At 37.2% G+C, this 25290-nt stretch overlaps 1 protein-coding gene across 1 annotated transcript in view; it reads left to right on the top strand.

Annotated features, from left to right (window-relative positions):
* LOC106867845 (inactive rhomboid protein 1) overlaps positions 1–25290 on the top strand; it is an 88090-nt gene that overhangs the window by 51631 nt on the left and 11169 nt on the right. Inside the window, exons 7-14 of the mRNA XM_014912879.3 lie at positions 3478–3589; positions 6849–6923; positions 10699–10860; positions 14292–14377; positions 16492–16555; positions 18729–18911; positions 20963–21063; positions 22333–22486. Of these exons, the coding sequence (XP_014768365.1) occupies positions 3478–3589; positions 6849–6923; positions 10699–10860; positions 14292–14377; positions 16492–16555; positions 18729–18911; positions 20963–21063; positions 22333–22486 (937 nt within the window). The remainder of the gene's footprint in view (positions 1–3477; positions 3590–6848; positions 6924–10698; positions 10861–14291; positions 14378–16491; positions 16556–18728; positions 18912–20962; positions 21064–22332; positions 22487–25290) is intronic.

The raw sequence follows: 25290 nt of genomic DNA, 5'->3' as shown, positions 1-25290 counted from the left end.
CACACACACGCATATCATCCATGTGGACACATTTCTTTCCTATGACATTACAATCTTCTCTCACACACTGTCTTACAATCCGAAATACTTCAGTTCTTTGGTCCTCAGGTCACTGGACATTGGCAAACTTCTTCTTTTTTGCTTCTTCCTTGGTTATATATACCTGTCTCCTAGCTTCTCTTCTGACTATCTGATACAGTTTCCTGCTCCCCTCACTCTTCCAGGCCTGTTTCTTTGCTCTAATGGCCGTCTAGTCAACTGCTACAATGGAAAAGGGGATGCTTTAGATAGAAATGACTACAGAAGTATCAAATTGCTAGATCAGGTGATGAAAGTTACAGAGAGGGTCATAGCTCAACTAATTAGGGAGAGAGTCAGTCTAAATGAGATGCAGTTTGGGTTTGTGCCTGGGAGATGCACCACCGATGCTATATTTCTGGTAAGACAGCTGCAGAAGAAATACATAGCCAAAGATAAACCTCTGTACTTGGCTTTTGTTGACTTGGAGAAAGCCTTTGACAGGGTCCCTTGATCCCTTATCTGGTGCTCAATGCGGAAACTAGGGATAGATGAGTGGTTGGTAAGAGCTGTACAAGCCCTGTACAGGGATGCTGTCAGTAAGGTGAGGGTTGGCAATGTGTGTAGGGAAGAATTCTGGGTAGAAGTAAGGATTCACCAAGGATCAGTTCTCAACCCCCTTTTATTCATCATAGCCCTCCAGAATTCAAAACAGGCTGCCCCTGGGAGCTCATCTATGCTGATGACCTTGCTCTAATAGCTGAGTCACTACCAGAATTAGAGATGAAGTTTCAGATGTGGAAGCAAGGTCTAGAATCGAAGGGCCTTAGAGTCAACCTAGCAAAGACCAAAGTCCTAGTAAGTAGGAAGGCAGACAAATCACAAACCCCTTCAGGTAGATGGCCCTGCTCGATCTGTAGAAAAGGCGTAGGTAGAAACTCTATAAGATGTACCTGGTGTAAGCTATGGACACATAAGAGGTGCAGCAATATCAAAGGAAGGTTAACTGGGAAGATAGTTTTTGTGTGCAGCAGAAAACTACACACTTGGAGTGGTTGGCATTAAGAAGGACATCCAGCTGTAGAAACCTTGCCAGATCAGATTGGAGTCTGGTGCAGCCTACTGGCTTACCAGTCCTCAGTCAAACTGTCCAACCCATGCCAGCATGGAAAACAGACGTTAAATGATGATGATGATGATAAGCTTCTTTCAGTTTCCATCTACCAAACCCACTGATAAGGTTTTGGTTCTCCCAGGATTATATTTGAAAACACTTCCCCAAGGTGCTACACAGTGGGACTGAAATTGGGACCATGTGGTTTGGAAGTAAACTTCTTACCACACAATCACACCTGTGCCTATGTCAAATCAAAGATATCAAATTTTTAACAAAATCAAACATGCATGCACATCACATTTTAAGCAATCTTAAGTTTGGAATGATATTGAGGACATAATAAATTGTCTCATTACATGAGACAATTTTATGGAGATCTATAAATTTTGTGTGTCAAAACAGAAATAAAGAAAATATAGAATTTGTACAGGTCCCACAAATCTAACTATTGTATTATGTGTATTATGATATAGATCTGATAGCAATGTTGAACTTTTGTGTGGTAGTTCTAATACACTTCTTGGTTTAACTCACTTGATCTTTGCATGTCTTTAGAGGAGTTCACTATGTTATAAACGGTGACCCATAGTTTTTCTGCAGTAATTGACTTGAAGATGTCCAGACTGTACATCAGCTACAATAATCTCCTGAGTCTGTAGTGGCCAAAGGCACTGCACCTAATTCATTTATTTAAAAAAATTTGTATATATGTTGCACTATCCTTTTACTGTGTTTATTACATATCATAACTATATCACATCTGGGTACAGATGTAACTGTGTAACTATGAAGTTCACTTTGTAACTGCTTGGCTTTGGGTTCTATCTCAGTACTTAACACTTTGGGCAAGTTTCTTTTACTATAACCATGGGCTGAGCAATACTTTGTGAGTAAATGTCTGTCTGTCTGTGTTGTCTGTTGGGCAGGTGGGCTTGCTTTTGTTTCCTCCTGTCTTCACACTATTTGTGTACATCTATCATGAATATTACATCCTGTAGCTTGGCAGTTTTGTTGATTTCATGTAAAGATCAGTGCAATAAAGTATGCCTTACTTTAAAAACAAGAAAGAGTTGGTGACAAGGAGGGTATTTGACTGTAGAATGCTGCCTCAATAAATCTTGTTCAACCCATGACAGCATGGAAGAACATAAAAATGATAGTGATGATGGTGATGATTACTATTATGCATTATTGTGTGTGTATATCATATGGTTTTGTTGTTGTTGTTGAGCCTAGTTCATAGTGAACTGAGCAATGATCATCACATGTTATTTTGTCAGTTATCACACACATATAATGCTGTCTGCCAACCTAGTATTAGATATCATTTTAAAAAAGGGTGTGGTTTAAGAGCAATTTGGCTGCTTTTCTAGGTCAAATAATAAAGTAGAGCTTCCCTTGTTGGCATGTATTCTTGCATGTCATTATTGTTATGATATTTAGTTACATCCTTTATGTGGAATTATTATATCATTTCTGTACTTACTACTGGAACTTATCAGTTATGATGACAAGGGTTCCAGTTGATCCAATCAACAGAACATCCTGCTTGTGAAATTAATGTACAAGTGGTTGAGCACTCCACAGAGACCCTTAACATAGTTCTTAGGGACATTCAGCATGACACAAAATGTGACAAGATCAACCCTTTGAATTACAGGTACTACTCATTTTTGCCAGCTGAGTAGACTAGAGCAATGTGAAATAAAGTGTCTTACTGAAGGATACAATGTGCTGCTGGGAATCGAACTCATGACCTTATAATTGTGAACTGAATACCCTGACCACTAAGCCACATGCCTTCACATTTCTGTATTTAATGTTGTTCTGTATGCATATTATCAAGATGTGTAAGTTGTTAATACAACTTTGGGCTGCAAAGGAAATGTTATAACACATTGAGGATAAATTATAATGAATGGTTGTGTGATTAAGAAATTTGCTTTCAAACCACATGGTTTCAGGTTTGATCCCACAGTGCAACACCTTGGGTTGGGCAAGTCACTGTCTTCTACTACTGCTTTGAGTTAACCAGCTCCTTGTGCATAAAGTTTGGTGAAACATTTCTGTTCTTATGTGGTAAACTTTAATCTGTCATCTGGTTTGGCACCACCATCAGGCTCTTGAGTGCTTTTAGAAGAGGTTCACTCTGTTGCAAGCATTCAGGCTAAGTGTCTGGTCTTAGGAGAACTTTCTACCACCAATCCTGTTTGGCCCTGAAAAGAGCCAAAGAGCCTTTGACTAAACCATTAAAAAAAGCAAACAAAACAAAAAAGACCCACCATATTTAGCTCTGCTGTATTCTTATACAATAAGACATCTTATTTATTTTCTTTGTTCAGGCCTTATTTCACATACTGGGTCACCTTTGTACAGATTATTGTCTTCCTGGTCTCCATTTCTGTTTATGGTCCTGCTCCTTTTGGAATTATGGAATATGATAAATCAGAACCTGTGAGTATCTTACATGCCAATCTAGAAAAACAAATGAACAAAAAAAACAGACTTTCTTTTGATAGTTTAGAATTTTTTTGTTACTTATTTTCAAGTATGATACTTAATTATCATTGTCACCTTGCTTATGTTTTGATTCGAGTTTTCATGATGGTGAGAGTTGAGTGCATTTAAATTATAGATTCTTTTCAAATGTCTCAGATCCTGCATCATATTGTATGAGGTCTTGACTTGGAATTTGGAACTGGATGGTCTTTCTGTTGACCACTGGCTTCATAATATTATTACATTATAAGTTAATACTTGTGTACCCTTTTCATGAAAATGGCAACATTAATTAATTTTATTAATTATAGAGACGGTTTATTAATAAGAATAACATAGCTTTTTTTTTTGCTGTAAAGTTTACTACAAATTTATGTGTGTGTGTTTGTGTGCATGTGTATTACATGCTTATTTCCAAAAACGGAAAAAAAAAAGCAAAAACAACACATAATACACATTTATGTATAAAATAAAAGTAAAAGAAATTAAGAGGAATAATTCAGGAGCACCAGTTATTCAAATTTTTGAATAAAATTAAGGAAGGTGTACTGAATGTTTTGAAATTTCCCTCTGGATTAGAACAGAGATTCTCAAGAAGGATGGGAGATAATTTCAAGAAATTAAGAACACACTCTAATAAAGAAAATGACAAAGGACTGAGATGATTGATGATTCACTGTGCATGAAAAGAGCCATCCATCACAAGAAAAACAATGTCCTAAATACAATCTATGTAAGCTTGTAACCCATTCTAAGACCATGTTAAGCATTTCCTTGTACTTCATTCTCCTAACACTTAGCCTCTTTCTCCACATCATATCTCTATGACACTACTCAGTGGCAATAATTGCTTGAGTACAGAATCAGCACATATTACTCCCTCCTCTCACTTTATTTGCACTGGCAGTTACCTCTTCCTCCTCTTGAATCTTTACTTATTCTCTTTATCTTCCTTTCCTTTTCCCATGCTATTCTCACCTCCTCTCTATGCCTTCAGATATTCATCTTCTCCACCATACTCCATCTTATCACCTCATATATCTGCTATCATTCTCAATACTCTCTCATATCCACCATCATACTTTACTCACTAAACACACATTTATGTACCCACTTATCTTCCTCTCCATCACTCCTTCACCTTGCACATCCTCCTCCTCCCTTATGATCTATCCTCCAACTGTTGTCTTTCTTAGAGTCTCCCTCTCTATTCTGATATTTCCTACCAATCACACTTTCACCCTTGCTCATCATTCACTACATTCACCTCTACTCTCATCTCTAACCATCTTCTAATCTCCCCTTTCATTCTTATGAACTACCTACCATTTCCTTCCTCTTGATCCACTTACCATATTCTTTCTTAAGCTCACCATTTTGTACTTTGAAAGTTTGCTCTGGCACTCTGTCACTACCATTTTTATCTTCATCTTCTTCCCAGTTTCTACTACCAACCTTATATAATGTTGGGTAGCCATGTACTCCCTCTATGGCAAGATACCTGTGCTTGTCTCTCTATCATACATTAGCATCTCGCAAAAAGCTACCTCCCCTTCTCTAATACCTCACACTTAATCATGGGAGCTTTTCTCTCTTCTGTTCTTTTTCTGTCTTGCAAACTACTTGGTGACTTTTTACATACCAGAGGCATGTAAACAGTACCCAGTACACACTGTAAGATGGTCGGTGTTGGGGAAGGCATCCAATAATAGAAAACCCATCAAAGCTAATGTTGGAGCTTGGCACACCCCTGTGGATTAACAGGTCCTATTAAACCATTCAACCCATGCCAGCATGGAAAACTGATGTTAAGTGACAATGAGGATATATATATATATATATATATATATATATATATAAATGAGGATAAGATCGATATTTAAAATATTGATCTTATCAAGTGGTCAGCATGGGAATAATAACCATCAAAGGTAATAATTATTTAAAATTATAATACAGGGTATCTAAGAGATACCACCACGCTGAAAAATAGCAGTCAAATCCTGACTCTAAAACCACAATAAATGTCCACATAGCATGAGTAGCGAAGACGAAAACCAAATAAACCAGTAAAAATAACAAGATAATTCCAAATCCTGGATTTCTGGCTTTGCATAAATAATAATGCTTTGCCTTCATCAGTGGAATATACTCAAGTACATAAATACAAATACATGCATATAAACAGTTTATATGTTTATATTTGTATTTATGTACTTGAGTATATTCCACTGATGAAGGCAAAGCATTATTATTTATGCAAAGCCAGAAATCCAGGATTTGGAATTATCTTGTTATTTTTACTGGTTTATTTGGTTTTCGTTTTCGCTACTCATGCTATGTGGACATTTATTGTGGTTTTAGAGTCAGGATTTGACTGCTATTTTTCAGCGTGGTGGTATCTCTTAGATACCCTGTATTATAATTTTAAATATATATATATATATATATATATATATATATTTATTTATTTATGCATGTTGTGTGTATGAGAGTGTGTGTATGTTTGTGTCTCCTTGTCGAGATATCGTGATTGTTGTAAATGAATGTCATTTATTATTTTGCAAAAGTATGTCTGACCATAGAGAAATATTACCTTCCTTTGAAACATGTAAGGACTGGCAATGGGAAGGTCACCCATCCATATAAAATCTGTGTCAGTAAATTCTGTCCAACTCATGCAAGAATAGAAAAGTGTTGATGATGGTGATAAAGTGTTCTGGCACTGAAGGCAGAAAAAAAAGACATTTCACAATATTCTTTCCCTGGACTACAGAGAGTAGTATTTGATACATTGGCTGTTGTTTTTGATGTACGAGGGGACGCTGAAAAGTTCCTGACTTTAAGGGTATTGTGAAAGGCCTGGTTGGAGGCCCAATCTTCCAAGTTCTTTTGCACAGTTTAGGAAAACTGAAGAACTGCTGCAATAACTGTGTGAATCTGAGAGGGGAATATGTTCAATATAATCATAATTAACTGATCCTCCTGTATTTCCTTTTACCCAAAGCCAGGAACTTTTCAGCACCTCTTTGTAATCTGTCTAGAAAGTTTTTGACTAATTAATTTGATCTACATTTTATATTGATGAGTATTTTACTTGAAATAGAAAAAAAGTTGTTTAATTTTTATTGATGGAAACATTGTTATGTATCTTTGTTAAACTAAAAGTTGTAAATATTCATTTGTAGTTTTTTTTCTTTTGTTATTACTTCAGGTTCTGATGCCAAGCCTGGCAATTGAATATAAGGAATATCGAGATGTTGCTAATATGTGGTTTGGTCCTAGTCAGGTAACATACAAAGTATTATCAATGTATTGTTGTTTAACCCTTTTATTATCATATTGCTGTTGATATTTTATTGTCATATTTCTGTCGAAGCCTTGATCATTGAACATCGTCTCCGATGGTCAGGTCACGCCTGTCGGATGAATGAACACCGCCTTCCCAAGATCTGTCTCTACGGTGAACTGTCTGAAGGAAAACGTCCTCGTGGAGCCCCTTGAGGCGGTACAAGGACCAACTCAAATCAGCCTTGAAAAGCACCAACATTGACCCCGTTCACTGGGAGGATATCTCGGCAAACAGACCTCTCTGGAGACACACCATCAAAACGGGTTCAGCAGACTTCAAGAAAGCCCGAGTAGCAAGAGCTGAACTCAAGAGACGGGAGAGAAAGCAGCACCTTCTCCTTCCCAAACCAACCCCTTCTATACCTTGTCTACAATGTCCCCGTATATTTCATGCAACCCTTGGATTGCGGAGCCATCTGTGGTTCAAAAACCCAAGAAAATGAACTGGATTGCAAGCTCGGAAACATGAGACGCAGCCAACAGTCTGTTGATATACACTGATTTTGTTTCAATTAATTTTGAAAATAATGATGAATTTAAAAATACAACTTTGTCATTATTAAGCTGGTGTTCTGGACTTAAATTAACATAAAATTTTGTATGGATGGTTTTAATTTAGATAATCTTAAACAAGAAAACTGTATCATAGAACCAGAGGCAGTCTCAGGTGGGTTGTTATGAAAAGGGTTAAGAAAAATGTGTTGAAAGAACAAGTTAGACAATGACCTAGAGCAGATAGCCAAACTAGGGGCCTAGGCAACAGTAGAACAGCAATGATCCATAGTAGAGGATTGTAGTAGTGATGGAGGTGATAAGATCCACAGTAGTGGATAGATAGCAGTGGAAGAGCAATGATCTACAGTAGAAGGAAGTCAGTTGTGGGGGAACAGAATCCACAATAGGAGAACGACCATTATGGTTGATCAACAGTGATCAGTATTAGAGGATAAACAGTGGTGATGGGGGCACTGATCTCTACTAGTGGCTGACAATATCCTGTTTGATGCCTTGTGGCATTGATTTTCTTTCCCATTCCTCAATAATCAGGGAAAATGAATCCAGTTGTGTATGTTTAAGTAGTTATTTAAGTATTTAATATGCCAGATATAAATGTCATATATGGTTTCATGATATTCAAATGCAATGAAACTGAAGTGCAACAAAAGTTGAATGATGTTAGAAATATTGGCATCAAATTTTGGTACAAGGTCAGCTGTTTCAAGAAGATGGGCAAGCTGATTGTATTGACCCCCAACGCTCAACTGGTACTTCTTTTACCAACCCCTTGTCAGTATGTGACAACCTACAATTTTACAATTGCATGCGAAAAAGAGGGATCACCATCTTGTATGTAAAATGACAAGAAAAATAAGAACTTGTGAGTTGTTCAAAATAAGTCATAACATATTTATTACTGGATGCAATACGTTAACATATAAGAATGGTTTGAAAGAAAAGGCTTGTAACATATTACCTGACCATACTTTGGAACCACGTCTCAAAGCGAATGAAGTGAATATGTGCACGTGCGGGTGTGTGTGTGAGTGGCGTGGCTCAATGTGCATCCCTAGGAACTGACAGGCAAAAGGAGTGCGAAATTAGAATTGTGTTTGCTTTATATAAGGGATGAACCAGAAATCCCTGACTTCCACATCATCTGGAAGTTAATTGAAAGCTTCTAGAATATCCAAGAATTTTCGAGAAGGTCGAGGGAGATTACTCTTGTTAGATCCCTTTTTCGTTTTGCTTTCCTGCTTGACTGCCAGGAGTCACTAGACCCTGAAAGGATGAAAGTAAAGTTGACCTTGACAGAATTTGGACTTTGAACATAAAGACAGATGAAATGCTGATAAGCATTTTGCCTGGGATGTTAATTTTTCTTCCAGCTCACCATATTAATGATTTTAGAAATATTAACAACTGTTGCAATAATTAATATTAATTAGTAAACAGTATTTAGCAAAAACTATATCTTATTAGACTAAACTCTTGTTCATAAATCTGCTGCTCTGAGTTCACATATTACAAGGCTTCTTATCTTTGCTTCTTGTCTTTTATAATACCTGTCATGCTTTGGGGTTTATTCAGTCAACTGTCTATTGTCTACTTCAGATGTATAGCTTTAAATGAGAACATTATTTAGTGTTAATTTATAAAAAAAAACATTCTGTATTTATCAGTGATATAGTGAAGGGTTCTCTGCTTGATGGTCAAGAGTTTTGATGCCCCTATTTTAATTAGACAGCATGATAAGCAAAAGGAAATATTGCATCCCTTTACACCTACATCTGGAGATGACTGTTCACCTTGACTCCCCACTTGTCATGCCTCATGTAAACAAAAACTGTTTAACATTGAGATGTTGGTATATATAATAAACACAATAACTAATAGGTATAATGTATATTAACATATGTACACACACACACACACACACACACACACACACGTATACACATACATTTATAGCATATCTTATTTCCTTATTGCCCGCAAGGGGCTAAACATAGAGGGGACAAACAAGGACAGACAAAGGGATAAAGATGATTACATCGACACCAGTGTATAACTGGTACTTAATTTATCGACCCCGAAAGGGATGAAAGGCAAAGTTGACCTTGGCGGAATTTGAACTCAGAATGTAATGGCAGACGAAATACCACTAAGCATTTCGCCTGTCGTGCTAACTATTCTGCCAGCTCGCCAACATATCTACATAGGTAACTATATACATATATAATCACATAAACAAATATAACTGCTTGGGTTAGATATACAAAATATATATATGTTTATACATGTGAATAGAGAGAAAGCAAAAATGGAAAAATTTTCAGATAATGAATATTCAAGTATAAGTATATAGGCATTTATATATTAATAGAACAAACTTACTCAGTGCAAAGACAGAAAATTAAAGGGGAGAAGGTATGGTGGGACAGGTCCGATAACTGTTTCTGGGGGTTGTAGCTACTTTGTAATGTGGCAGATTTATTTTACAATAATATGCAATCAATAATGGAAGCATATAAACATTGAGTAGATCCAGCCTTTGTCTTCAGGGTGGAGAAATCAAAATCTAACATTTCAAATCATAATGCAGGGAAATTTAAAGGTAAAATGGGTGAAGAGGAAGGCAAGCAGTTGTGAGTGGAGGGAGGAAGTAGGTAGCTCGTTTGATTCTTGTACTGAGTGGAGTGTTGTGTCCTTGAGCAAAGCGCTTACTCTCACAATGCTTGTTTACTCAGTTGAACACATATACTTGTGGCAACTGGAGAAGGAGGTTAATTCTTCAACACACTGACACATTCTTGAAGGAGTCTTGTATGTTCAGTTGCCTTAAATACCAAAGAAAGTGGGATAAATTCTGATAAATTTTAATGGATCCATAGGCTGAAGATTTAGACTTGAACTTTTTTTAATAGGTAAATATAAGCACCTGTCAGACACACATGCGCATGTACCCACCCACCCGCCCAATGGTTGAGTGGCCAGTGTCTATGATAACACTCAGTATCACTCTTTGTAGACAATAATTCTAATAGATATTCATATATGAGAATGGATTGTTAATAAGAATCTGTTATCTCCACAACAGTACTTTCTGATCAGAAACAGAGAAGCAACTATTAAACCACACTGTACGGCCCTGTTATTCTATCAAAGTCTAATATTTTGTTTACCTCTAACAGTTATTTTTGTATTTTCCTTAGGCTGATCTCATTCACTTGGGTGCCAAATATTCTCCCTGTATGCGAAAAGATAAGAACATATTGGATGCTTTGGAAAAAGATCGAGACCTTGAGCGCAAATCAGCTTGTTGTGTCCGTAATGATGGATCAGGTTGTTCTCAGATGACTGAAAACAGATGCAGTGTAAGTAACAATAACATATTTGAGTATCAGGATTATGAAGAGGAATTCACAAGAGGTTCTATAGACATCAGCCTTTTTGTTACCATATTGTTATTTTCTTCAGCTACCTCTGTTAACCCTTTTGATGCCAATGCCAGTACCTCTTGACTGGCTCTCATGCCGGTGGCATGTAAAATGCACCATCCGAACGTGGCCGATGCTAGTATCCCCTGACTGGCCCCCGTGCTGGTGGCACGTAAAAAGCACCCACTACATTCCCGGAGTGATTGGTGTTAGGAAGGGCATCCAGCTGTAGAAACATTGCCAGATCAGATTGGAGCCTGGTGCAGCTGCTGGATCTCCAGACCTCAGTCAAACCATCTAACCCATGCCAGCATGGAAAACGGACGTTAAACGATGATGATGATGATTGTGAAGGAACATGGCTTAGTGTTCGGGGTAATTCAGCTCACAATTGTTAAGTCATGAATTTGATTCCTGGCGGCATGTTGTGTCCTTGAGCAAGATACTTTATTTCATGTTGCTCCATTCCACTCAGCTGGCAAAAATGAGTAGTAACTATGTTAAGGATACATGTGTCTGTGGAGGGCTCGACCACTTGGTCGTTAATTTCACAAGTAGGCTGTTCCATTGATCGGATTGACTGTAATGCCTGTTGTTGTAACCAACAAAGTGCCAGTTTTGTTACCATATTTCTGTTGAAAAACACTGCCTTTGTTTCAATTAATTTAAAAAATAACGAGGAGTTTAATAAAATAGCTGTAATTATTAATTATGCTTGTATTTGAAACCTAAAGTAACCTGAAATTTTAATGAAAGTTTTAATGTAGAAAACTTTACAATAGGAAATTTGATCACAGAACCAAAAGCAGCATTAGGTAGGTTGGTATCAAAAGAATTAGTTAACCAGCGGTTTTGAAATACTGAATAAGGTTTTTTTTTTCATTTTTATATTTGTGGTTTAACCAGAGGATGAAAACAGTGCATATGGCTTTTTATCAGAGCCTCTGATTTGGATACTTACTTCAGAGTGAATTCTGTTAAAATTGCTCAAGGGTCAGGTGGTGGAGATAGTGCATCAAATTAAAACTACAAAAGAGCAACGGAGATGGTTCATCCAACAGGTTTCTTTCTACACTGTTTCCACTACCAGATTCCCATAACAAGGTATTGGTCAATCCAAGGCTAGGATAGAAAACTCACTAAATGTATCTTGGACTGGGATCAAACTTGCAAACTTGAAGCCATGCAGTTGCCAAAGCAAACATGTATGATCAAAATTGTGTCATCTTGTCATTATCGCATCTTTTCATGCTTATTGGTATACATTATTGAATATGCGATACAAATAAGAAGATCATATTCTTTCAAATGCAGAGTTGCCGTTAGAACAGCAAAAATACTGGGTAAATTACCCTTACAAGGTGGAAAAATTTGGCAACAACCAGCCATGGGACTTGAACCCATATCTTTCAGAGACTCTGGCTGGGTGCTTTACCATTAAGCTAAACTGTCCGCTGACAAATTCATCTGCCAAATTAGATGCTAAAAACTTTAGTTTTATATAACAAACAAGCTTGTGTATAAATGTAAACAAACAAATATTTGTGTTCCATGACTGGTTGTTGACAAATTTTTCTGTCTTTTAAGGGTAATTTACCCAGTATTTCTGCAGCTCTGTTTTTTGAAAAAATATGATCTTATTTGTATTGTACAATATACATTTCAACTCCTCTAATAAAAAAAAACAAAAACAAATTTGTTTGCTTACATTTATACACATGATTGAATATGCATGTTTTTTTTTTGTTTTGTTTGTAAGTAGGATATGACAACCTCTTTAGTGCTGGTACCACATTAAAATATACTCTGTACACTCTGGAAAGTGGTTGGTGAAAGGAAGGGCATCCAGGCATAGAAACCGTGCCGAAAATGAAATGTACAAGATTCAGTCCGTGAGGGCAGTAGTTTCCAATAAGAACTGATTTTGACTGTGATGACCTGTTCCAACCTACCAGTATGGGAAAGTAGATATAAGCATGTTGATAATAATAGGGTGTGGTTTGAAGAAGATGTGGCTGCTATTTCTACAAATTGAGAAACTGCTTATCAGTTCCCTGTTTGGCTTGTAAGAGCAGAGATAAATAAGCCTGGCAAGGTTTTAAGTAAATCAGGGATTAGATCTCATAAAGATATTCCTTGTTGTTATAACACAACATTATTGAGCCAACGAAAATGCCTCTATAAAGTATCTCCATATACTAGAAATAAGTGAAATCTTCCTCAAATTACAGTTATTTTGTTGGAGCCATAAGTTTTGCTATTGGATGCTCTTCCTACTTCTAACTTGTAAAGAAGGAGTGAACAATTTAGTCAGTCAGGCAAACTGAGATATTTGAATTGTGAAAAAAAAACAAAAAAAAAAACACTGCTTGTAATTAAACTTGAACTCATCATCATGTAGTTGTTAGTCCAGCTTAATCTTACAGCAGTTTTGCTCACATGCAAAAGCAGAAATTATTGTCACTACCATTGCTCCTCTTTTTATTCTTTCTGCATAATTATGTGGGTAAATTTTGTTGGAACTAATTTTACCATAGATTTTTATGTTAATGTCATTTTAAAATTATGCAGTAACCTCCAGCTCTGTAACTGCACCACCTTGCACATTATCCAGCTACTTTCTAATCTATCCTCCTTCTTGAGCTATTTTTATCTCTCTCACTTTCCCACCCCATACCAATATTTCCTGTTAACTACACTCTTGTTCATCACTCATTACATTCACCTCTACCCCTATCTCTAACCTCTTTGCTGTTACTTTCTTCCCACACTTATGAAATTACCCACACTCTCCTCCTTCCTCCCCTGTGCTACTGCCCATATTTTCTTTTCTATTCACCTTCTTGTACTTTGAGTTTCTTCTATCTTCTTTCCAGCCACTCCCATCCTTTCTTGCATTATGTAGGGTAACTATGTATCTTCTCCTATAGCTTGTTCCTCTGTTATATGTTGCTAGCCTTTCAACACCTAGTATAAAGCTACCTTCCCCTCTCTCAAATACACCTGTCCACTCAGTGAAGGGGACTTTTTCTTTATTACTTCACTTACCTTGCAATTTACTTCATAATCTCACTAGTCCCAGTGGCATGAAGAAAAGGCACCCAGGATGTACTGTGAACTGGTTGGTGCTAGGAAGGACATCCAGTTGTAGAAACTGTGCCAAAATTGACATTGGAGCTCAGCACAGTTCTGTGGGTCATTCGATTCTGTCAAACCACCATTCCATGCCAGTATGGAAAACAGGCATTAAATGATGATGACAACAATGAGGGGATGGTGGTAGTGGTGGCAGCAGCTGTTGTTGTTCAAAATGTATTGTACTTGTTTCATTGCAATGAATAAATTCAACACTTCTCATGTCATTCTAGGAAACATTATCCACGTTTTATGATAAGCAGGAGATGTTATTGTCTCAGAAAAGAGATATTCAAGCTGTATGTGGTCTTGATCCAAAGTGAGTATATCGTTCTCTGTATATGTTGCTTCTTTTGTTATATTTATGATGTTGATATATGCCTGTAGGGCACTTAAGCTTTTGAACATTTGTCTGCTCCCATTTGTTTGTATATGAGGACCACATGATTCAATTACCAAATGTGTTCTTTTCTTTTCTTACAATTTTACAAGATAGTAAGTGCGATATGATGAGGATTTGTTTGTTATTTCTAGTTTGTTGAGTGACTGCATAGAAGCTCTTTCAGCTTCAGTGAGTATGTGTGTGTTTGTGTATCAGGTTTCAAAACCTAGAACTCTTGTAGATTGAATGCAAGCTAGATCATGGGTGAGAAGTATTTTATTAGGATCTAGGAAGTAAGAGAGAGAGAGAGAGAGAGAGAGAGAGAGAGAGAGAGAGAGAGAGTGTGTGTGTGTGTGTGTACAACATTAATAAGAAAGATACCAGACAATACAGTATTGAGGTGCATCAGAACATTTATGTACTTATGTAATTTTCTAGCAAACTGGTAACCGAACTTGCTCTGTACATTGTCATTAGTATAGAGGCATATGAGTTTTAAGAAAATTTAACCAGCATACTGATGAAAATATAATGTAGTGACAAAGACTCAAGAAAATATTAAGTACAGGTACAAGTATGGCTGTGTGGTAAGAAGCTTGTTTCCCAACCACATAGTTTCGGGTTCAGTCCCACTGTGTGGCACCTTGAGCAAGTGTCTTCTACTATAGCTTCAGGCTGACCAAAGCCTTGTGAGTGGATTTGGTAAACTGAAACTGGAAGAAGCCTGTTTTATATATACATATATGTGTATGTGTGTGAATGTGTTTGTCACCCTGCTATTGCTTGACAACTGATGCTGGTGTGTTTATGTCCCCATAACTTAGTGGTTCAGCAAAAGAGACTGATAGCATAAGTACTAGGCTTGCAAAGAATAAGTCCTGGGGTCAATTTCTTCCACTAAAACCCTTTAAGTCTGTGCTCCAGCATTGCCACAGTCAAATAACTGAAACAAGTAAAACAATATATATATATATATATATATATATATATATATATATATATATATATATATATATAAATATATATATATATATAACTCATCATCATATAGTATCCACTTTTCCATGCTTGCACAGGTCAGATAGAATTTGACAAGACAGATTTTTTTGTGGCTGACACTCTTGTTGCCAACCCTCACCTGTTTCCAAACAAGGTAATATTTCCCAGTGCCCAGAAGATTAGAAGTGAAAAATATTACTGGTATGACAGTGATGCTTGTTTACAATCATCATGTGAAATCAACACAAAGATACACACGCGTGTGTGTGCATGCACACACACACACACATGCACACGCACACACACACAATGATCTTCTAGTTCCCATCGACCAAATCGAATTGCAAGGCTTTTGTAAGATGACAAAAGACTAAGAAGAACAGCATTAAGTTAAATCACAGAATCCAATATATATTGGCAAAGATTAGATGAGTCATCATTGTCTGACTCAGTTTTTATGTCTGTCCTGGATGAGTCTAAGTACCATATCTCTCTTGTATATACCAATTGGTGTAGTTTCTATAGCTGGATGCCCTTTGCTAATGCCAACCACTTTATAATGTGTTCTAGATGCATTTTATCATGGCACCAACACCGGAGAGGTTGCCTGCCTAATACTAGGTCATGCACCTTCACAATTTGTATGTGTATGTGTTTATATAAAACATAACTGTGTGGTTATAAAGTTCAGTTTGTAACCACATGGTTTTGAGTTCCATCCCACTTTGCAGTATCTTAGGCAACTGTCTTCTTTAGCTTTGGGCTAACTAATGAGTGAAAATGTGCAGAAGTCCATCATGCGTGTGTGTGTTTCTATGTATTTTATGTATGTGAACACACATACACACACTCACGTGTGTGTGTGCATATGTATACACATTGGCAGCTATACCTTTCATTACTACAGGATTGAGGAATATTAATAATAATGTATAATTATGTTAAGAGTAATCAGTCAGCTAACTCTATCCCATCTTTGAAAAGTAAATATCTATACCTAGTTATCTTCATTCTCCAAAATTTTAATTTGTTTGCATTCATCTTGTTTACAGATATTGCAATAAACCAGCATCACAAGCTCCTTTTGAATGGGACACAGATATTTTGAACTGGCCAGTAAGATTGTCTTTAAATATTACTTATTTTCATCCACTTTATATCAAATGTTATAAATATAGCAGGGGAATACAAATGGCTGGGTGGATAGGCTAACCATACAAGGGATTAGCAGTTCATAACATGTTAACAGAAATGCTTTGTATCTGTAAGCAAAATGCTTAACTCTCAAAAATCTTAGTTGTCCAGTTAGATACCACAAAGTGGAAACTGATCATTGTTCTAAACAACCTCTGTTCTATATTTAAGAGATGAGGAATTATGTACATTAATTACATTATTTACATTTGATGGATATTTGTCCTCATCTTGTTTGTTGTTAACATGTTTCGGCTGATATACCCTCCAGCCTTCATCAGGTGTCTTGGGGAAATTTTGAACCTGGGTTTTCATTCCTAAGGTATTTTTCGATGTTGTTGTTGCTGTTGTTGTTCAGGTCACTGCCTGGAATCGAACTCGGAATCTTGGGGTTAGTAGCCCGCACTCTTAACCACTATGCCATATGACGTAGTGGTTTAGAGCGCGGGCTACTAACTACAAGATTCTGAGTTCGATTCCAAGCAGTAACCTGAATAATAATAATAATAATAATAATAATAGTAATGTTGAAAAATACTTTAGGAATGAGAACCCAGGTTTGAGATTTCTCCAAGACACCTGATGAAGGCTAGAGGGTATATCAGCCAAAACATTGTGTTAACAACAAACAAGATGAGGACAAATATCTGTCAAATGTAAATAATGTAGTGGTAATACTGTAAAATCAAGAAATCCCTTGTTAGTTTGCAATGCTGAAGTAATAGTTATTACCTGTCAGTCTGCAGAAACATCCTTGGTACTCATCAACAAACTGGTTTGATGTTATCAAACCAGTTTGTGCTAGGTCTACTTCTTCGAGCTTTTGCCATTTATTTTTCCTTATAGTGATAGTCTTTCTATAACTTACATTCTTACCATTTATCATCAACATAATTCAAATATATGCACCAACCCAAGATCATGATGATGAGGATATTGAAAAGTTTTACAAGGAAGTACAGAAATGTTTAAAGTATGTCAAGGATGGAGACATAACATGTGTAGTGGGAGACCTAAATGCAAAGGTAGGCAAAGAGAAAAATCAACAATGCAATGGGAACACATGGCTTAGGTGAAAAGAATGAAAGAGGTAAAAGAGTATGGGGATTTTATGAGAGAAATATCTTAATAATTGCAAATGCCTTATTCCAGCAACCAGCCATAAAGCTATAAACCTAGGAGAGTCTCATTGATGTATTCAGAAACCAAATTGGTTATATCGTGGTCAACCAAAGATTTAAAATCTGTTTAAGATCAGTAAAAACATACCCAGCATCTGACAAAATCTTTGACCATAATCCAATTATTATTAAACTCAATGTGTAATATCAAAGAATTGTAACCTGAGCCACATGAGTCATATGCCACATGAGTCATATGCCACACGAGTCATATGCCACATGAGTAATAAAACTCAAATATTACTATACCTATAATGTTGTGATTGTTGTTGTTTGGCCAAGTCATCCCAGATTGAACAGAGCCATGATTTAAGGTGTTCCAGCTTTGACTATCATTGTATGTTTTTTTTATTTAGACTTAGCGGCATGTAAAAAGTACCCTCTACATGGAGTGGTTGGCGTTAGGAAGGGCATCCGGCCGTAGAAACTAAGCCGAATCCGATTGGAACATAGTGCAGCTCCCCAGCTTACCAGTTTTCAGTCAAACCGTCTAACCCATGCCAACATGGAAAACAGACTTTAAATGATGAGGATAATGATGAGTATATCTGGGACTACATCATCAAGTGTGCTCTTCTTTTTTAAAGACAGTTGGATTTGATTGGAAGATAGGTTTGCCTGCTATTTACAGCAGGTCAAATGACTACAAAGAGCCTTCCTCATTGGCTCATGTGAAATTCATTTGTTTCTTTTCATTGAAATTGTTGCTCTGATGGTATGACTAACGGATGGTAATAGTAGAATGTAGCTTGCTCATGTCCATTATGCTGTGCTCCCTTGCCAAGGCCCAAAATATATGATTGCCTCAGTTTCTAGTGGTAGAATTACTCAAAATCTCCCCTATCCATGCTAACATGGAAGAATGGATATTAAATTTCATTGAGATTTCATCAGAAAATTGTTTTCCTTTTCAGATTTGTGAAGAAAGTACTAAACCAAATCAATCAAAAGCAAGCAAATTTGACCGACATATGTCATGTGAAATTGTAGCCCGACCGTGTTGCCATGGTATTCAGGGAGAATGTTTTATAACTACACGGAAACATTGTGAATTCATTCGGGGTTACTTTCATGAAGAGGCTTTCCTTTGTTCTCAGGTATTTGATTTTTGTTAATTATACTATTAGTACTACAACTACAGCTGCTGTGGTTCTTTTTCTTGCATTTGTTATTTATTAGGTTAAGCACTGTGCATATGGAGTTTCTAAAGCTCAGAAGTTCTGTTTCTTCATGCTTCTGTTGCAACACTTCTTTTTTGCATAAGCTTTGTCCAGTGTAGGCACGTGGCTTAGTGGTTAGGGTGTCAGCATCATGATTGTAAGATTGTGGTTTTGATTCCTGGACCGGGCGACGCGTTGTGTTCTTGAGCAAAACACTTCATTTCACGTTGCTCCAGTCCACTCAGCTGGCAAAAATGAGTAACGCTGCGATGGACTGGCGTCCCGTCCAGCTGGGGAACACATACGCTATTGAAACCTGGCCCATGAGCCTGGCTAGGCTTTAAAAGGGCGCATTTATTTTTTTATTATTTGTCCATTGTAAATTGACTTTGGTATTGTATACCAACACTATAGTCTACCTACTCTTTAACATCACAAAACTAAAACCCTACAAGCCACTACAAATGCTAGGTTTCGCAATCTTTTATGTTCTGTCAGAGTGACCTCTTATATCTGTCACTTTCCCTAAAAAAGTATTCCAAAGACTTGGTTTTCTCCCCAGATTCAGTGATTTACTGACTCTCTTTAAAGAGCAAGACTGCTCCAGATTTGAGTGTTTGGTTCACATGTTAAGGAATGTACTGCTTCTGTGCACTCATACTTTTATTCTCTCTTCCTTCATTCACCCTCTGTCACATTTGCTTTGAACAAATGAAAACAATGTAGAAAGTACCCCTTTGTCTTGCAGGAGACAACCTTTCTAGTACTGGTGTCTCAATAAAATGCACCCAGTATATAATGTAAAGTAGTTGGTAAACATGTGGAAACAACATAGAGTAAAAAGGACCATTTAGTCTTTTTGAGGATATGCCAACCTCTCTAATGTTGGTGTCATGGTAAAACGTCCCCCCATACTCTTTCTAAAGTTAGTGTTAGGAAAGGGTATCTAGCTATAGAAACTATACCAAAAACGAAATGTACAGGTGAGATATGGTCCTTTGATGAGGACTCTAGTTTCAAGTAACAACTGACTCAAGCTGTGATGACCCATCTGACCCATGCCAGCATGGAAAGTGGAAGTCTAATGATGATGATCATTGTCAAAGATTTACTCACCAACATACTGCAATCACTGCCTTATAAATATGCTATTTCCTCTCTTTCTGTCTCTTCTTCTACTTCTACATAATTACTTCTATTTCCATAAAATAGCAAGCTGTGTATCACCTTTGTTAAACCCTACTTATGTACAATCTTTTCCTGCTCTTGTCATCCATATTGTGTCTCAATTTCCAAACGTTGCATTAAACATTTTGCTAAATCCTTCCTATCCATAATTTTTTTTCCATCAATCAAATTTCATTCACAGGGCATCGGTCAATCTGAAGGTGTCATGTAGTGGGTTTGAACCTGAAACCATTTGGTTGCAAAGCAAACTTTTTAACTACAAAGCCATGATATTTTTTATGAACTATTATATTCTCTTATTAATTCTTTTCTATAATAGTAAATAGCAGATAAAAATATAGAAATGCTATTTTGAATTGAGTACGAAAGGATGTCACAGTGTTGAATGATGTTGATGAATGGATACTGTCTTTACCTAATATAAAACCACTCGTCTAATCTACTGATTAGATGGCAAGCAAAGTTTGAATAAAAGCCTGTTTTTGAATTGGCTTATGACATTATTAGATTTGTGTTCTTTGTGCTTCTTTGCATTGTTTTGCTATTTTGTCATGAAAATCTGTAGCCTAAGAAGGCCATAGCTGTAAAGCCAGAGAGACAACCTCTTTCTTCCATTTTTCCCAATCATCAGACTTACTGCCATTTAGCTCCCCGCCTTTCTTTGATGTTGTTTGATGACCACCATTCTATTCTTTCTCTACTACTTTTACTAAGGAATTGTCCATGTAAGGCCACATTCACTAGAGGTTTGTTATTTATATATCTATTGATAAATTCTATTTAATTTATATCTTATGCAGGTTGACTGTTTGAGTCAAATATGTGGCATGATACCATTCCTCTACAAAGACAAACCTGATCAGTTTTATAGATTGTTCACAACATTGTTTCTTCATGCAGGGTAAGTATTATCATTGTTATTGTTGTCATCATCATCATCATTTGAGAGCAGACCATACTGACATATGAGTGCTATAAACATTTTAAGATGGTCTGATGCTATTTGAGGAAGATTTGGCTCCTATTTCCAGCAGATGGTGTGATCTTATTGATGCTACCTTGCTGACTTGACCATTTAAGTAATGCATTAATACATGAGGTTATTGAATTGAGCTGTTAACGAAATAGGTTCAATTGTCATCATCAGCATCATCCTTGTCCTCATCATTATCATTTAACATCCACTTTTCCATGCTTGTTATGGATGAGACAAAATTTGTTGGGGTAAATTTTTCTCTGTCTAGATATACTTCCTGTCAACAAATCTCACTGGCAAGATGGTATTTTCCCTTAGCTAGATATGTTTTTCTCAAAAGACTAGAAATGAACATCATCTCTTGTATGATGCTGATTTGCAAGCATCATATGATGTCTGAACAAGGATACACACAAATAAACAAACAAACAAATCCTTTTAGCTATTTGGTTAACAAGGGGCTTGCATAGTAGATTCATACCTTTATATTTAGATAATTATAATAAGTGTTTGTAATTTAGCCACAGGGCCAGTAATTTTGAGAGAAGGGAGTTAGTTGGTTATAGGGAACAATCTATTACACTGATCCCAGTGTTTTATAAACTACATAAATTATATTTATTCAGAGGTTGTAAGCTTTATATTGTGATAGTAAATTTCTTAGGTGTATTGTAGTTGGAATATCTAATTGGTTAATAGCTATGTCAATAGAGCATATTAGTAGCTTTGGTCAGCATTGTTTCAGTGATGTTGAAGTAGCTTTGATAAGTGAAGCTGAGACTGACTCCTGGAGTAGATTTTGAACAGTTTTTCGCAGAAGAAAATATGCTTATATATGATGTGCAGGAATGGCTGTGTGGTTAAAAAATTTTCTTCACAACCTCATGATTTCAGGTTCAGTTTCACTGCACAGCACAGCACTGTGGGCAAATATTTTCTACTTCCCAGGCCAAGCAATGCCTTGTGAGTGAATTTGGTTGCTTGCACCAATGTAATTTCTTTTCTGTAGAAATTAGCTGAATACTTACATTAATTAGTTGGAATTTGTGTGTGTGTGTGTGTGCACATATGCGCCTAGGTTTGCATGGATGTATATGTGTACGTTATATTTTATTTCTACATTCAAGCATTGTTTCTAACTCTGCTGGTGTTAATCTCTCTAAATATTCTAGTGTTTTTATTGATTTATTTCAGTTTCATCCACCTGATACTTACAGTGTTATACCAAGCTTTTGTGATGCGAGATATTGAAAAATTAACTGGTTGGGTGCGAATATCAATCATATATATTGGTAGTGGTATTGCTGGCAACCTTGCAAGTGGTATTTTTCTACCATATCAAGTGGAGGTATGTTTATTCTTTTCAATTAATAATGTTAATTAGGAGAAACATTGTTTTATATGTGTTGTGTATATTGCTTTCTTTCTTTCGCTGTGCTTACTTTTGAGAAAAGATGTTACAATATCATTATTTAATGATAGAAAATGCCTGACACTGGATCAAGGGCCCACTTAAGGTGCTCAGGGTATGATTTAGGTTGGACCTTCTGGTGGATAAAAACTAGGAAGTGGTTGCAAGTAGAGTGGCATTCTGACTCTCACTGAGATGTCTCTGAAGAGCCAAGTGGAAATTACTGATGACATGTAAGCATGTACTGAGAGTGATACACTTGCAGAAACATCTGGACCCATGTTGGAGAAGGCATGAAGCTCTCCACTGTTACTACCACTCTTCAAGGTGTGAATAATACAACTAGCTCACATCTGCTTCTTTTCTCCAACTCAGTCTTTACAAAAGCAAAGACCTTGTTGAAATTGCACCAAAAAGCCTTTGTTGAGAGATAAGAGAAAGACTGAAACTGAAATAAATAGAAGCCAGCCCTAGATTGAAGGCCATAAGACACAACAATAATATAAAAAGTCTGTTACAAAACCAAATACAAAAAACTTCAACACTAACATCACCTTCATCACAAGAATAAAACCCAATTTTACAAGCACTCACAGCATGAAAACAAAAAAAAGCATGAAAACAAAAAAGAAACACCTGAAAGACAAAATGACCAACAGACACACTCTTAGGTACTTACTCCCTTCATTAACTTCATTTTTGTTCAGAAGAGCAACTTTGAATTGATTGAGGAAGTAATTAACAGCAAAACATTTTAAGTGGGGAAGGTTTTGTTGAACTCCTCCCGAAAACTCCATCGGACAGAATGTTAATCCAAACAGATACGTATATGTATCTGTTTGGATTTAAAACTGAAATTCCCATAGGTTATTGGAGTTTTAGTCAGTACTTCAAAAAAAAACTTACTAGAAAGACCTTTCTCCACTCTCTCTTCGGCCACAAAGAAGACAGTCATCCCTGAAGTCAAAGGTAAATGAATCCATTTTATTTTCTCTAATCTAAATGGCTACACTTAGAGTAGGTTGTGTAAATGTTCAGGGCCTAGATTCAGTTTGGAAGAAGACTATGAGATATTCTCATTTTGTGGTCTGTCTAGAGTGAGTGGCAGTGCAGCAGTGCTATTCCAAAAATCCTTAGGTCTTAAAGTAAGGGTTGTCGTCTTAGACCTAGACTGTAGGTTGGTGGTCCTAGACATGAATGGCAGTGAATGTAGTGCCTTTAAAGATTGGGGGCTATTTATGCTCCGACAGAGGCTAGAAGGCCAGATTTCTTCCAGTGTCCAGAAACATTCTGAACAGTGGAGATGTGACATGGCCACAAAACCACGATTGAATCTTTGATAAATCAGGACAGGCACATGCTACTTGGTTCTGAGCAGATGTGTGTGATTTTCCAGCAGCACTTTGCACAGCTGTTTGGGGAGGATGATGGGTTGACGATAGTAGAAGACTTTAGTTCATATGTAGACATTTTGCCACAGCTCTCAGCAGCTGTCATGAGGTTCAGTGAAAAGCTGATAATGGCCACTGGAATATAGGAGGTGATGAGCGATTGCACAAGTCACAGATCGCCTGGTTTGGATGGTCTGCCCTATGGATTTCATGCATTCGTGCCAGATTTGTTTTGTGGCCTCTTGGCAAACTTCTGTCATAACTAACAGCAGAACGGGGGAATTCCTAGTGCTGTTAGCCGGAGTGTGGTGACACTGCTGAGGAAGGACACTGACAATGGGGATGTGCTAGGGAATTTTTGGCCCATAACTCTGCTAAACCAAGAGCTTAAAATTTTGGCCAAGGTGTTAACAAAAATATTGGTGGTGGAAGTGCAGACATGTAGAATCCTAAACAGACCTATCCATCACAACCTCCACCTTATGTGATACATCATTGAAAGGGCTGGAATTAAACCTGGTTTCCGTGGGGCCCTCATCAATTTGCATCAGTTGAAAGCATTCAATAGCTACTTAGAACCCGTCATGAAAGTGACCAGTTTCAGACATGTTTTCAGAGGCTGAATTGTTGCAATACACAGTGGCACCTGCTCAGTGGTAAGAACTGGGATGAGGTGACAGACAGGGTGGCCAGATTTAGCCAGAAATGGGCAAAGAGGAAGCTGTCCCTGAAAGGTCAGGCAGAGGTGGCAAATGCCTATATTGCTTTTGTCATCACCTGATCATTGTGCTTTGCCCCAGAAACTGCTTGATCAGGTGGAAGGGACGCGTTCCAATGGTTAGGCAGTTAGTCTGCTGCCAGCACCCTCTGCATTAGTGGCTTAGGCATGCTGTAGCTTCTGATGCACAGACATGCACTTAGGTTGTGCCACCTGCAGCGATTTCTAGACACTGAACATGTGTGTGGGTTCTATGGAGCTGCAGTTCTGGGTGAAGGATAGACTGAGACTCAGCACCTGGCACCTGGCACCTAGAATGTTGTCAGGTGCTCACTGTCCTCTACCAGTCAGGTAATAGGATTGATGGATGTTCCACTAAGAATTAGTTGCAGGAAAGTGCGACAATGTCCTCAGGGAGACCCTGGGCATTGATGATAATGAATTGGCTAGTCTGTTCTGGAGGGCTTTCCAGGGGACTACTATGGATAATTTCCAGATGTCTTTGGCCTGGCCGTGCTACCAGTTTCAGATAATTTTTACAGGAACAGATGTGTTGTCATATGGGCTTATCTGAGGTGTGTGCAGAGCGATGAAACTGTTCTGCATTCACTTGTTTAATGTCCGGTTATTGC

The sequence above is a fragment of the Octopus bimaculoides genome, chromosome 10, assembly GCF_046866305.1.
Source record: "Octopus bimaculoides isolate indiv1 chromosome 10, ASM4686630v1, whole genome shotgun sequence".
Classification (NCBI taxonomy): domain Eukaryota; kingdom Metazoa; phylum Mollusca; class Cephalopoda; order Octopoda; family Octopodidae; genus Octopus; species Octopus bimaculoides.
The sequence above is the reverse complement of the archived record's forward strand: the minus strand, read 5'-3'. Positions and strand labels throughout refer to the sequence as shown.